This window comes from Orcinus orca, chromosome 16, assembly GCF_937001465.1.
Source record: "Orcinus orca chromosome 16, mOrcOrc1.1, whole genome shotgun sequence".
Lineage (NCBI taxonomy): Eukaryota > Metazoa > Chordata > Mammalia > Artiodactyla > Delphinidae > Orcinus > Orcinus orca.
The window spans coordinates 28,764,268-28,778,417 of record NC_064574.1 but is presented as its reverse complement, the minus strand read 5'-3'; the positions used below and the strand labels follow the sequence as shown (position 1 = coordinate 28,778,417).

The 14,150-nt window shown below is 40.9% G+C and overlaps 1 protein-coding gene across 1 annotated transcript in view; it reads right to left on the bottom strand.

Moving 5' to 3' along the window:
* The window catches only part of RAD21L1 (RAD21 cohesin complex component like 1), a 28,252-nt gene extending 26,278 nt beyond the window's left edge, over positions 1–1,974 (bottom strand). Inside the window, exon 1 of the mRNA XM_004272664.3 lies at positions 781–1,974. Within this exon, the coding sequence (XP_004272712.1) occupies positions 781–924 (144 nt within the window). The 5' untranslated portion in view covers positions 925–1,974. The remainder of the gene's footprint in view (positions 1–780) is intronic.
* Positions 1,975–14,150: the final 12,176 nt, after the last annotated feature.

Genomic DNA, 14,150 nt, shown 5'->3' with positions numbered 1-14,150 from the left:
TTTGGACAACAACCTCTATTTACAGAAGCAAAAACTGAGACTCGGACATGATAAGCAGCATGCCCAAAGTAACAAAACTATTCAGTGATAGAGGAGGAATTACATTTAAATTTGACCAACTCAGAAGTTCATGCTCTTAATTACCACACTTCACTGAGGCTAAAAGAAGCCTATCTCATAGGGTTATTGTGAAGATTAATTAAACTAATGAACATACATAAAGTCTAGCCCAATGCCTGACACATGGTAAATTTTCAATTATAATTCATCCTTCTCTCAAGAAGAAAACTACTTAACGTATAAAAATATTTAAATGATATTTTAATGCAAATTCTAATAGCTTGTTATAGTATTTTATAATGAACATAGTACCTTGCTTATGAAGTGACTTCATATATATTTTGATTTATACTCAATCCTCCTTTCTTTCTACTCTCCCTATTCATTCACCCATTATTTTTCTAAGAAATACTCATTTGGTACCTACTGTGCATACAATATTTTGTTAGGGAATAAGAAACAATCACAAAATATGTATAAAACATGGCCTCTATCCTTCAGGATCCAATCAATTTATGATAAACATATAAGAGTTAATTACCAACAGAAATCAATATATGTTTATGTCCAGAAAATAAATGCTATAGGAAATAAAAAAGAGAAGACCATTTAAGAAGTAAAGCTTCCTTGGAAATATATTTCATGATATAATGTATTTTAATTCCTTTCCTCTCCATAAGTCATAGCAAATACATACTATAATTTTAATGAATAACATACCTTAGGTGAAAGAATTTTTTCAATGGTTATTTCTAGATTACATTCAAATACATGGGCCTTTGTGAGTTTCTTCTCCCAGTGAGCTGCAAGCCAGATTTTGGCCAATGGCCCTCGCTTACTCATAAGCACATGTGTGTAGAACATGGTGCCCGTATTCCTTAGTAGTATTTAATGAACTACAGAGAACATTAAAAGACATTTAAATTTTGATACAAAAATCTTTCAGTGCTATTTTACAGCAAGCAAAACCATTTTTCATTAATTATATAAAATAGATTATCTTCTAATTCAATGCATTATTCAATTCAAATTATTTTCTTATAAAAAGAAACTTTTATTTAAAATACAAAACTATATTGGGCTTCCCTGGTGGCGCAGTGGTTAAGAATCCGCCTGCCAATGCAGGGGACACGGGTTCAAGCCCTGGTCCGGGAAGATCCCACATGCCGTGGAGCAACTAAGTCCGTGCACCACAACTACTGAGGCTGAGCTCTAGAGCCTGTGAGCCACAACTGCTGAGCCCGTGTGCCAGAACTACTGAAGTCCATGAGCCTAGAGCCCGTGCTCTGCAACACGAGAAGCCACCGCAATGAGAAGCCCACGCACTGCAACGAAACGAAGAGTATCCCCCGCTCGCCGCAACTAGAGAAAGCCCGCGCGCAGCAATGAAGACCCAACACAGCCAAAAAATAAATAATTTTTTTTAAAAAAAGAAAAGAAACTATAGGAAAAGAATCAGAGGAAGGAAAGAAAAAAAAGAATCCAATTTAATGTTTTGAAATAAGAATAGTAAAAGAAAACCTTCACTTAAAGACAAAATAATTATGCACATTTCCACAAATTGTACTATTCTCAATAACATCATAAGGCTCCAGTACTAGGCAAAGGAATGTCATAACGCTTTGGCTGACTTCTAGAGAAGAATCAAGTCATTGTTTACATATAGGTAATCTTAAACTGCCACTAGAGAACCATTTTTTAACTTCTTTCCTACTTAAAGTTCTGATAAAAGAGAAAACTGAACCAAAGCGAATACAAAAACAAAATCAGCCACGGAATTAAAAACTTAGATGACCTTTGATCAATGCCCATTTTCACCCCAAGAATCAAATCATTGGGCCCAAAATAAAGGTTATGCAATCTACCGAACCACATTCCTCAATGGGACAGCTAGAGATTTTAATGTGTGTGGCCTCTGCCTGCCTTGGCTCCACTTTCTTCCTTTCTCCTGTGTCTGGTAATTTAGAATAAATTCCAATTTGTCTTTTTCAATTGCTCCCAGGTGTATGATTACCAGTAAACTTTAAGAAAAAAACAACCCTGTGATTTACTATTCCTGAGACGTTGATTTTCCTGAGACGTTGATTTTCCTACCCTACCCCACAAAAAATCCCCCACAGAAGCCCCATTGTCCTGTGAGTTATTTCTAGGTTGAATTGACTTCATGCAAAGTAAAGCTAAGGATAGCACATGGAACTAGGAGACAGGGAGGAGGCTTAATTCGTGGAAGAGGGTCCCAGTGAGGAGAGTGAGGGCGGTGGGCGAAGGGGAGCAGAGGGCGGGAGGAAGGGTTAGAAAGCGGACCCTGGGGGCGGGTGGCGTCGGGGGTGGACAGAGCCACAGAGGGCGCTCCTTCCGGGAAGAGAGAAGGGGGGAGGGGCGAGGAATGGAAGGTGCTGGGGTCGGGGAGCGGGGCAGGGGTGTGAGGAGAAGACGGCGAGAGCCAAGGGCTCGGACGCCTAGGGCTCCCTCCACACACGACTCCTCAGAGTTGAAGGCCGGGTACTCAGAGAGGGACACCGAGGCTGAGGAGTGACCGCAAGCGCCCATTGCCTCCCCTCAGGCGGGGTCCCTCAGGGCTCGTGCCGGTGAAGAGCCCGGCGGCACACATGTGGGGATGAGGGTGGCCGCGGCCGCCGTGATCCAGCCCGCCTCCAGCCCCCGGGTCCCGCCCATCGCCCTACTTCCAGCGCTGGGTCTGAAGCGAGGCGTGCCCGAACAGGGGCTGGAGGAGGAGTCGCTAGATCCTCGCGTTAGATCTCTGGCGCTCCACGCCCTGAGCTGCTGTGCGTCTGGGAGTGCGCGGCCGGGCTACAGGGCGGGGAGGGGCGGGGCAGTGGACCGGGGCGGGGCGAGGGGAGGGGCATATGGGGACGGCACGGGGCTATAGGCGGGGCAGTGGGCGGGGAACAGGGCAGGCCTAGGGCGGGGCGGCAGGGTGGGCGGGGCTAAGGGCCAGCGGCATGAGTGGGTGGGGCAAAGGGCGGGGCAGGGGACAGGGACCCGGACCGGGGCGGGGATGGGGGACACTGAGAGCAGTTTCCCGCGTGGTGCTTGCTCTTGGAGCTTATCTGTTCAGCGACCCGGTCACTAGTCACTGCAAAACAATTGTGAGGGGTGGTAATGTCTGACCCCTCTGCTTGGCCTCTGAACATCACCAGGACGATGTCTCATCTTTTGCACTTAGAGCGAGGAGGTCCCTGCAGAGTTATTAAATCTCTTTAACCTTAGTTTTTCTCATCTGTAAAATGGAAATGATGATAATAAAAGTACCTGTGCCATAGGGTATTGTAAGAGATGAGTGAGATGAAGCATGTAAAGAGCCTAGCAATAATAACTGCTCAATAAATATTAGCTATCATTATTGTTGTTGTTAAAAAGATCATTCACGTTGACCAGCACTTTAGGGACAGCAAACATTTTCCTGCCTGGAATATCACAGCTTTCAATAGCTAAAGCCAACTGCTACAACATAAGAAAAATCATACAAAAGCATATGGATCAAAGGCTGTTTTCCTCCCTTGAACTTCATAGTAAATACTGATAAATCTTGGAATAACAATGGCATCCAATATATAGGTTATTGATAAGGTCCCAGGCTCCTTGCTGATGGGTTGTCTTATTTACTCTTCAAACAACCTCACAAGGTAGTTAGTAATTTCCCTCCTTTTGAGATGAGGAAATGGCCTGGAGGGAGAAGCCACCTGTCCAGGGTCACATAGTTGGGGATGTTAGAGGCAGAATTCAGCTCGGGTTTAGCTCCCCTTTTCCCACCTCAGGGAATGGTATCACAATGACCACTCAGGCAGACATCTGGGAGATGCCCTTGATGCCAACCTCACCTCTACCTTAATATCACTCCATAAGCAAGCCCATCACTCCACCTTCAAATAGGACTTTATCCACTTCTCACTGCCTCTACCCTCTCTACCCTGGTCTAAGCTACTTCCCTCCTGGAAAAGCTCCAACAGCTTTCTCAGCAATCTCCCTCATGTCACTTGCCTTCCTTGAGCCCATTGTCCACACTGAAGCCAGAAGAGTCTCCCCCCTTTAAAGCCCTCTAAGTCCTCCTGTTGCTCTTAGAATAAAAACAAACTCCCTCCTAACAACTACAGGGTCCTGCATAGTCTCCCCCTTACTTATTATTCTAGCTTCATGTCCTATGGGTGGATTTATCCTGACCACAATGAATCTTCAGTTTCAGGGCCCTTGCTTGCATGGGCCCCTCCAAGGCCCTGGGAGAAACATAGCAGTGTGTTCACCTGGGTGTGTGTTTTTGTAAACATTGCAGAAGTAAGATATTTAATGGTAATCCTTTAAGATCGATGTCTTTCAACTCTCCATTTATCATACTGTATTGTGGCAATGGAGTACCTGAAGGATGCAGCTAAGGCAGAGTTGAGTTAGGTGTACATTAATTTAGGTTCAGAGGTGTTATGGATTGAATGTTTGTGTCCCTCCAAATTCATATGTTGAAATCCTAATCCCCAATGTGATGGTATTGGGAGATGGGGCCTTTGGGAGGTAATTAGGTCATGAAGGCTCCACCCTGATGGGTTAATAATATGGGATTAGTGCCCTTATAAAGGAGACCTTTCAACCTTTCTGCCTTGTGAAGACACAGCAAGAAGACAGCTGTCTGTGAACTAGAGAGCAGGTTCTCACCGGACACCAAATCTGCTGGCAACTTGATCTTGGACTTCCCAGCCTCCAGAACTGTGAGAAACAAATGTTTGTTGTTTAGCCACCCAGTCTATGGTAGTTTGTTATAGCAGCCTGAACAGATTAGGACAAGAAGGATCAATTTATACAGTTCACAGCCCCTTTCATCTTTAGTTGTGTCATTGCTGTCCGTCTCAGTGTAGGAATGGCTTCCAGGAATATCCCTATTGTCCACTGTGCTGACTCACCCTGCACTGTGACAGGAAGGTGCAGGGCCACATGTTGTATCATTGCCCAGCATCAGTGCAAAATGGGTGGAAAACAAGATTTGGAACATACAGTGCTAGAGCTAATCTACAGAAAATTCTTCTGATCATCAGATGTATTAAACTATATGCAGAGGATTTGGCTCCCCACAAAGCCTGGTTAAAAGCAGAAGTATATTTGGCAGTGCAGCCTATACAATTATAAATGCACTGCACGTTTTTTCTTCCTTTCTGATAGGAATTGCACAAACTAGAAGATATCAAAGTCCTATGTTTGTAGGGATATGGCGAACTGTAAACAGCGACTATGTCCATGAGGGAATTTGAGTGTTGTATGATCTCATTGTGTTGGGTCATACCTTACTAAGCATTTCTGCCCTAGCAATGTCTTACAGAAGAAATGGCCTGTAGATGGTAACAAAAGTAGTATGGTAGGCCCTCCGTATCCACAGGCTCTGCATCCGTGGTTTCAATCAACCTCAGCAAAAATATTTGAAAAAAAATTCCAGAAATTTCCAAAAAGCGAAACTTAAATTTGCCACACAGTGGCAACTATTTACATAGCATTTACACTGTATTAGGTATTATAAGTAATCTAGAGATGATTTAAAGTATGGGGAGGGTGTGAGTAGGTTATATGCAAATATTATGTCATTTTACATAAGGGACTTGAGCATCCGTGGATTTTGGTATCTGTGGGAGAATAATTGCCCCGCAGATACCAAAGGGCAACGGTAATTCATTAAGAGGAATAGATACATTTCAAATCAAAGTAATGAATACACTTGTAGATTGTTGTGATAATCTAATTAATTTAAAGGAGTGAATTATATAAATACATTTGGGGAAAGATTCAAATATCTCACTTATTTGACATGAAATACTGATATGGATGAAGATAATGTAGAATTCATATTATGCCACCACATGGGGATGCTGACAATAAAACTAGTTAATGTGCTGTCAACCCAAAAAGTATTTAAGCTTAGTCACTATATAAAAAGACTTATAGCTCATGTATGAAAGAAATTTAGAGGTTTTCTCAAATTTGACAATAATCCTAAGGATTTACATGGCATTAAGCTTTACACCTTAAAGAAAATTGTTTAAATTATCCACCAAAAACGTTAATCAATCTTGTAAACACTAAATTATCATCTTCATATTTTTATAAAAAGACAACAAAATCATTGTCTTATGAGTATATGGTCAAAGAATATACAGCAAAAAATGTAGAGAAAAAATTATTATAGAACCATGTCATGGCAGCTAATTAATAAAATATTATACTATGTTTCCAGATTTTATGATTGTCAGCTTTTAACATTTTATAATTTGTTATTTCTTCTGTCATTCTAGAAGCAATTTCCCTTTCTAACCTAGTTCTGTATTTATGACTTTATTCTTTTTCTTTAAGAAAAGAATACTCGGGCTTCCCTGGTGGCGCAGTGGTTGAGAATCTGCCTGCTAATGCAGGAGACACAGGTTCGAGCCCTGGTCTGGGAGGATCCCACATGCCGTGGAGCAACCGGGCCCGTGAGCCACAACTACTGAACCTGCGCGTCTGGAGCCTGTGCTCCGCAACAAGAGAGACGGCGATAGTGAGAGGCCCACGCACCGCGATGAAGAGTGGCCCCCGCTTGCCACAACTAGAGAAAGCCCTCACACAGAAACGAAGACCCAACACAGCAAAAATAAATTAATTAATAAACTCCTACCCCAACATCTTCTTTTTTTTTTTTTTTTTTTTTTGCAGCACGCGGGCCTCCCACTGTCACGGCCCCTCCAGCTGCGGAGCAACAGGCTCCAGACGCGCAGACCCAGCGGCCATGGCCCACGGGCCCAGCCGCTCCACGGCATGTGGGATCCTCCCGGACCGGGGCACGAACCCGTGTCCCCTGCATTGGCAGGCGGACTCTCAACCACTGTGCCACCAGGGAAACCCCCAACATCTTCTTTAAAAAAAAAAAAAAAAAGAATACTCTACATTTTATAAGCTTTAGGCCCCATAAAGCCTGGCGCTGTCTCTGCCCAACCCTGTGCTCTTGCCCCCTGTGCTCTAGCCATATTGGATCCCCTCTATGCCCATTGCTTAGGAAATTGCCTGGCACACAGTGCTACCAGAAAACTATTTGTAGATAAATGAATAAATGAATGAATGACTCAGAAACCAGAATGTTAGAATGTTAACTCCAGGGAAACATGAATTTTGTCTGTTTTATTTGTTCTTACATTCCCACATCCAGAACAGTGCCTTGCATACAGCAGGTGCACAATAAGTATTTTTCTAAATGAATCCAGACCTGTTTTATTGCAGATAATGCTTCTTTTCATTGCCTCCAGTTATTCCATTTACAAAATACTTTCCCAAGATCTCTCCATAACTCTCAGAGATGTCATTTTCATTTTAGATTTAAAGTTCAGAAGAGGAGAAGTGACTTGCCCCAGGTCATTCAGTCAGTGGCAGAGCTGAACTTCAAACCTAGATCTCCAGGGCCAGAAAGCCTCAATGTCCACAGCACTCCCAATAACCTGTCCCACAGTAGGAAAGCAGACAGTGAAGAAGCCAGTCCCAGAACGCAGAGCAGGCCGGTTCCCAGAAGAGTTACTCTGCATGGACACCAGGTGGCGCGATCCATCGAGTAGTTACCCTAGTCTTTGATAGCAACTTGATAAGGTCAAAAAGGTTTATCAGAAACCAAAGTTTGAACCACTAGTTTCATTTGCTTTCAACTGCCCTGCTTTTCCTTCATTGACCACTTGCTCTTTGGGTCTCAGTTTCCTTTCTGTCAAATGGGAATATTAACACGTACTTCCTAACCAGGCGATACGTTATGGTGCCCATGCACGGCCCATATTCAACAAACATGCATCTTACTTCTTCCGACAGGGCCCACGGTAATCTCCAGCTGTACAAAATTCTTCTTAGCTCTGCACATTGCCAGAGAATGATTTCCAGCAGGAATGAGAAGGAAATTCCTTTTTGTTGATCACCTACTGTGGTAGGTGGAAAAATGACCCCTACATCCTAATCCCTGGAGTTTGTGAATGTTACTTTATGTGGCAAAGGGAGTGGGGGGGTCCTCCTTTGCAGATGTGATTAAATTAAGGATCTTGAGATGGGGAGATTATCCTGGATTATCAGGTGCACCCTAAATACAATCGCATGTATCCTCAGTAAAAGGAAGACAAAGGGAGATTTTACACAGACAGAGCAGAAGGCATGGGTGTGGCTTCAAATCAGAGTACCAGCAGCCACCAGAAGCTAGACAAGGTCAAGAACAGATTATCCCCTAGAGCTTCCGAAGGGAGTGCAGCCTGGCCCACACCTCGATTTTGGTCCAGTGAAATAGGAGCGGAACTGCGACCATGGGGCAGAGGCAGGGCAGAAATCCCACCTATGAACTGGGTTCAAGATATGCTGGAGGCAGGGAAGGGGGCACACTACTGGAGACACCCAGACTCTAAGCCTACTCACCAACCATGGTGATTCCAGATGGTGTTGTCTAGAGATGTCTTTGAGTTCCTTTCACACATACAGAGACTGTCTTGCCCCAGACTCTGCCAGAAAGAGTGGAAGGGTTGGTAGGGGGGCATGTGAACCCAGCATCTCTGCATCCTCTTTCCCACGGCACCCCTCCCTCCACTGCTGCTGATTGGAAGAGCACCATCATGCTGTGGGTCAGAGGTCTGCTTAGGCAGAAGATAGATCTGAGATTTACTCAGTGTGTTATTTTGGGCCACTTAGCTCCACTAAAGCTCAATTCCTTCATCCGTAAAATGGAGATGTAATATCACCCTTGCAGAGCTGTTGAGTGGGTTCACAGCAACAGTATCTTTACAATGTTTCATATGGTGCTGGAAGTTAGGGTAGATAATTGATAATAAAAATGAATAGTTTACATGGCACACACACAGCCCTTATTAGATGGCAGGCACTGCTGAAAATATTTTGCATGTATTTTTTTTAATGGGACCAGAAAAGAGTTTTATTTGAGCCAAACTGAGGACTATAGCCAAGGAGACAGTCTCTCAGATAGCTCTGAGGCATTGTTCCAAAGAAGCATGGTTTTTAGCACAGTTTTGTATCTTGTCAGAGCAAACAACATCAAACATTACAGGATACATTCCTTCAAAATTTCAAAGAAGACAGATGAGCACGTACACAGCAAATCAGCCTGGCCTTGGCACCTGTGAAGAGAGTCTTATCATCAAAGGAGTATTAGCATTGATGTTCCAGGAAGGGAGGTATTTTTCTCTCTCTTCAAAACAGACGTTGTTTACTTCTGGACAATGCACACTTTTCTTTAATGGTTAGAGCAGATGTACAGTGTATACTTTTTTTTTTGGTGTAAGCAATATATATATAAAAAAATAATATATATATATTTTTTACTCACATCACTCTGTTATTGGTCAAATCAGTCATACAATCAACTGGGTCATTCCATCACTGGATGACTTGAATAATATATATACATATATATATTTTTTATACAGCAGGTTCTTATTAGTCATCAATTTTATACACATCAGTATATACATGTCAATCCCAATCTCCCAATTCATCACACCACCACCAACAACTCCCCACGGCTTTCCCTGCTTGGTGTCCATATGTTTGTTCTCTACATCTGTGTCTCAATTTCTGCTCCACAAACCAGTTCATCTGTACCATTTTTCTAGGTTCCACATATATGTGTTAATATACGATATTTGTTTTTCTCTTTCTCACTTCACTCTGTATGACAGTCTCTAGATCCACCCACGTCTCAACAAATGACCCAATTTCGTTCCTTTTTATGGCTGAGTAATATTCCATTGTATATATGTACCACATCTTCTTCATTCATTGGTCTGTCAATGGGCATTTAGGTTGCTTCCATGACCTGGCTATTGTAAATAGTGCTGCAATGAACATTGGAGTGCATGTGTCTTTTTGAATTATGGTTTTCTCTGGATATATGCCCAGAGGGCATTGCTGGGTCATATGGTAGTTCTTTTTTTAGCTTTTTAAGGAACCTCCATACTGTTCTCCATAGTGGCTGTATCAATTTACATTCCCACCAACAGTGCAAGAGGGTTCCCTTTCCTCCACACCCTCTCCAGCATTTATTGTTTGTAGATTTTCTGATGATGCCCGTTCTAACTGGTGTGAGCTGATACCTCATTGTAGTTTTGATTTGCATTTCTCTAATAATTAGTGATGTTGAGCAGCTTTTCATGTGCTTCTTGGCCATCTGTATGATTTCTTTGGAGAAATGTCTATTTAGGTCTTCTGCCCGTTTTTGGATTGGGTTGTTTGTTTTTTTAATATTGAGATGCATGAGCTGTTTATATATTTTGGAGATTAATCCTTTGTCCATTGATTCGTTTGCAAATATTTTCTCCCATTCTGAGGGTTGGCTTTTCGTGTTGTTTATGGTTTCCTTTGCTGTGTAAAAGCTTTTAAGTTTCATTAGGTCCCATTTGCTTATTTTCGTTTTTATTTCCATTACTCTAGGAGGTAGATCAAAAAAGATCTTGCTGTGATTTATGTCAAAGAGTGTTCTTCCTATGTTTTCCTCTAAGAGTTTTATAGTGTCTGGTCTAACGTTTAGGTCTTTAATCCACTGTGAGTTTATTTTTGTCTATGGTGTTAGGGAGTGTTCTAATTTCATTCTTTTACATGTAGCTGTCCAGTTTTCCCAGCAGCACTTATTGAAGAGACTGTATTTTCTCCATTGTATATCCTTGCCTCCTTTGTCATAGATTAGTTGACCATAGATGCATGGGTTTATCTCTGGGCTTGCTATCTTGTTCCATTGATCTATGTTTCTGTTTTGGTGCCAGTACCATATTGTCTCGATTACTGTAGCTTTTTAGTATAGTCTGAAGTCAGGGAGTCTGATTCCTCCAGCTCTGTTTTTTTCCCTCAAGACTGCTTTGGCTACTCGGGGTCTTTTGTGTTTCCATACAAATTTTAAGATATTTGTTATAGTTCTGTAAAAAATACCATTGGTAATTTGGTAGGGATTGCATTGAATCTGTAGATTGCTTTGGGTAGTATGGTCATTTTCACAGTACTGATTCTTCCAATCCAACAACATGGTATATCTCTCCGTCTGTTGGTATCATCTTTAATTCCTTTCATCAGTGTCTTATAGTTTTCTGCATACAGGTTTTTTGTCTCCCTCGGTAGGTTTATTCCTAGGAATTTTGTTTTTTTTTGTTGCAATGGTAAATGGGAGTGTTTCCCTAATTTATCTTTCAGATTTTTCATCATTAGTGTATAGGAATGCAAGAGATTTCTGTGCATTAATTTTGTATACTGCAACTTTACCAAATTCATTGATTAGCTCTAGTAGTTTTCTGGTGGCATCTTTAGGATTCTCTACGTATAGTATCATGGTATCTGCAAAGAGTGACTGTTTTAGTTCTTCTTTTCCAATTTGTATTCTTTTTATTTCTTTTTCTTCTATGATTGCTGTGGCTAGGACTTCCAAAACTATATTGAATAATAGTGGTGAGAGTGGACATACTTGTCTTGTTCCTGATTTTAGAGGAAATGCTTTCAGTTTTTCACCATTGAGGATGATGTTTGCTGTGGGTTTGTCGTATATGACCTTCATTATGTTGAGGTAGGTTCCCTCTATGCCCACTTTCTGGAGAGTTTTTATCAAAAATGGGTGTTGAATTTTGTCAAAAGGTTTTTCTGCATCTATTGAGATGATCATATGTTTTTTCTCCTTCAATTTGTTAATATGGTGTATCACATTGATTGATTTGCATGTATTGAAGAATCCTTGCATCCCTGGGATAAATCCCACTTGATCATGGTGTATGATCCTTTTAATGTGCTGTTGGATTCTGTGTGCTAGTATTTTGTTGAGGATTTTTGCATCTATATTCATCAGTGATATTGGTCTGTAATTTTCTTTTTTTGTAGTATCTTAGTCTGGTTTTGGTATCAGGGTGATGGTGGCCTCATAGAATGAGTTTGGGAGTGTTCCTTCCTCCACAAATTTTTGGAAGAGTTTGAGAATGATGGCTGTTCGCTCTTCTCTAAATGTTTCATAGAATTCACCTCTGAAGCCATCTGGTCCTGGACTTTTGTTTGTTGGAAGATTTTTAATCACAGTTTCTATTTCATTACTTGTGATTCGTCTGTTCATATTATCTATTTCTTCCTGGCTCAGTCTTGGAAGGTTATACCTTTCTAAGAATTTGTCCATTTCTTCCGGGTTGTCCATTTTATTGGCATACAGTTGCTTGTAGTAATCTCTTAGGATGCTTTGTATTTCTGCAGTGTCTGTTGTAAATTCTCCTTTTTCATTTCTAATTTTATTGATTTAAGTACTCTCCCTCTTTTTCTTGATGAGTCTGGCTAATGGTTTATCAATATTGTTTATCTTCTCAAAGAACCAGCTTTTAGTTTTATTGATCTTTGCTATTGTTTCCTTATTTTCTATTTCATTTATTTCTGCTCTGATCTTTATGATTTCTTTCCTTCTGCTAACTTTGGGTTTTGTTTATTCTTCTTTCTCTAGTTCCTTTAGGTGTAAGGTTAGATTGTTTATTTGAGATTTTTCTTGTTTCTTGAGGTAGGCTTGTATAGCTATAAACTTCCCTCTTAGAACTGCTTTTGCTGCATCCCATAGGTTTTGGATTGTCATATTTTCATTGTCATTTGTCTCTAGATATTTTTTGATTTCCTCTTTGATTTCTTCACTGATCTCTTGGTTATTTAGTAATGTAGTGTTTAGCCTCCATGTGTTTGTGTTTTTTACATTTTTTTCCCTGTAATTCATTTCTAATCTCATAGCGTTGTGGTCAGAAAAGATGCTTGATATGATTTCAATTCTTTAAATTTACTGAAGCTTGATTTGTGACGCAAGATGTAATCTACCCTGAAGAATGTTCCGGGCGCACTTGAGAAGTGTAATCTGCTGCTTTTGGATGGAATGTCCTATAAATATCAATTAAATCTATCTGGTCTATTGTGTCATTTAAAGCTTTTGTTTCCTTATTTATTTTCATTTTGGATGATCTGTCCATTGGTGTAAGTGAGGTGTTAAAGCCCCCCACTATTATTGTGTTACTGTCAATTTCCTCTTTTATAGTTGTTAGCAGTTGCCTTATGTTTTGAGGTGCTCTTATGTTGGGTGCATATATATTTATAATTGTTATATCTTCTTCTTGGATTGATCCCCTGTTCATTATGTAGTGTCCTTACTTGTCTCTTGTAACATTCTTTATTTTATAGTCTATTTTATCTGGTATGAGTATTGCTACTCCAGCTTTCTTTTAATTTCCATTTGCATGGAATATCTTTTTCCATCCCCTCACTTTCAGTGTGAATGTGTCCCTCGCTCTGAAGTGGGTCTCTTGTAGACAGCATATATATGGGTCTTGTTTTTGTATCCATTCAGCAAGCCTGTGTCTTTTGTTTGGAGCATTTAATCCATTCGCTTTTAGGGTAGTTATTGATATGTGTGTTCCTATGACCATTTTCTTAATTTTGGGGGGTTTGTTTTTGTAGGTCCTTTCTTCTCTTGTGTTTCTCACTTAGAGAAGTTCCTTTAGCATTTGTTGTAGAGCTGGTTTGGTGGTGCTGAATTCTCTTAGCTTTTGCTTGTCTGTAAAGCTTTTGATTTCTCCATCAAATCTGAATGAGATCCTTGCCAGGTAGAGTAATTTTGGTTGTAGGTTCTTCCCTTTCATCACTTTAAGTATATCATGCCACTCCCTTCTGGCTTGTACAGTTTCTGCTGAGAAATCAGCTGTTAACCTTATGGGAGTTCCCTTGCATGTTATTTGTCGTTTTTCCCTTGCTGCTTTTAATAATTTTTCTTTGTCTTCAATTTTGCTAGTTTGATTACTATGTGTCTCAGTGTGTTTCTCCTTGGGTTTATCCTGTATGGGACTCTCTGCACTTCCTGGACTTGGGTGGCTATTTCCTTTCCCATGTTAGGGAAGTTTTCGACTATAATCTCTTCAAACATTTTCTCTGGTCCTTTCTCTCTCTCTTCTCCTTCTGGGACCCCTATAATGCGAATGTTGTTGCATTTAATGTTTTCCCAGAGGTCTCTTAGGCTGTCTTCATTTCTTTACATTCCTTTTTCTTTATTTTGTTCTGCAGCAGTGAATTCCACCATTCTGTCTTCCAGGTCACTTATCCGT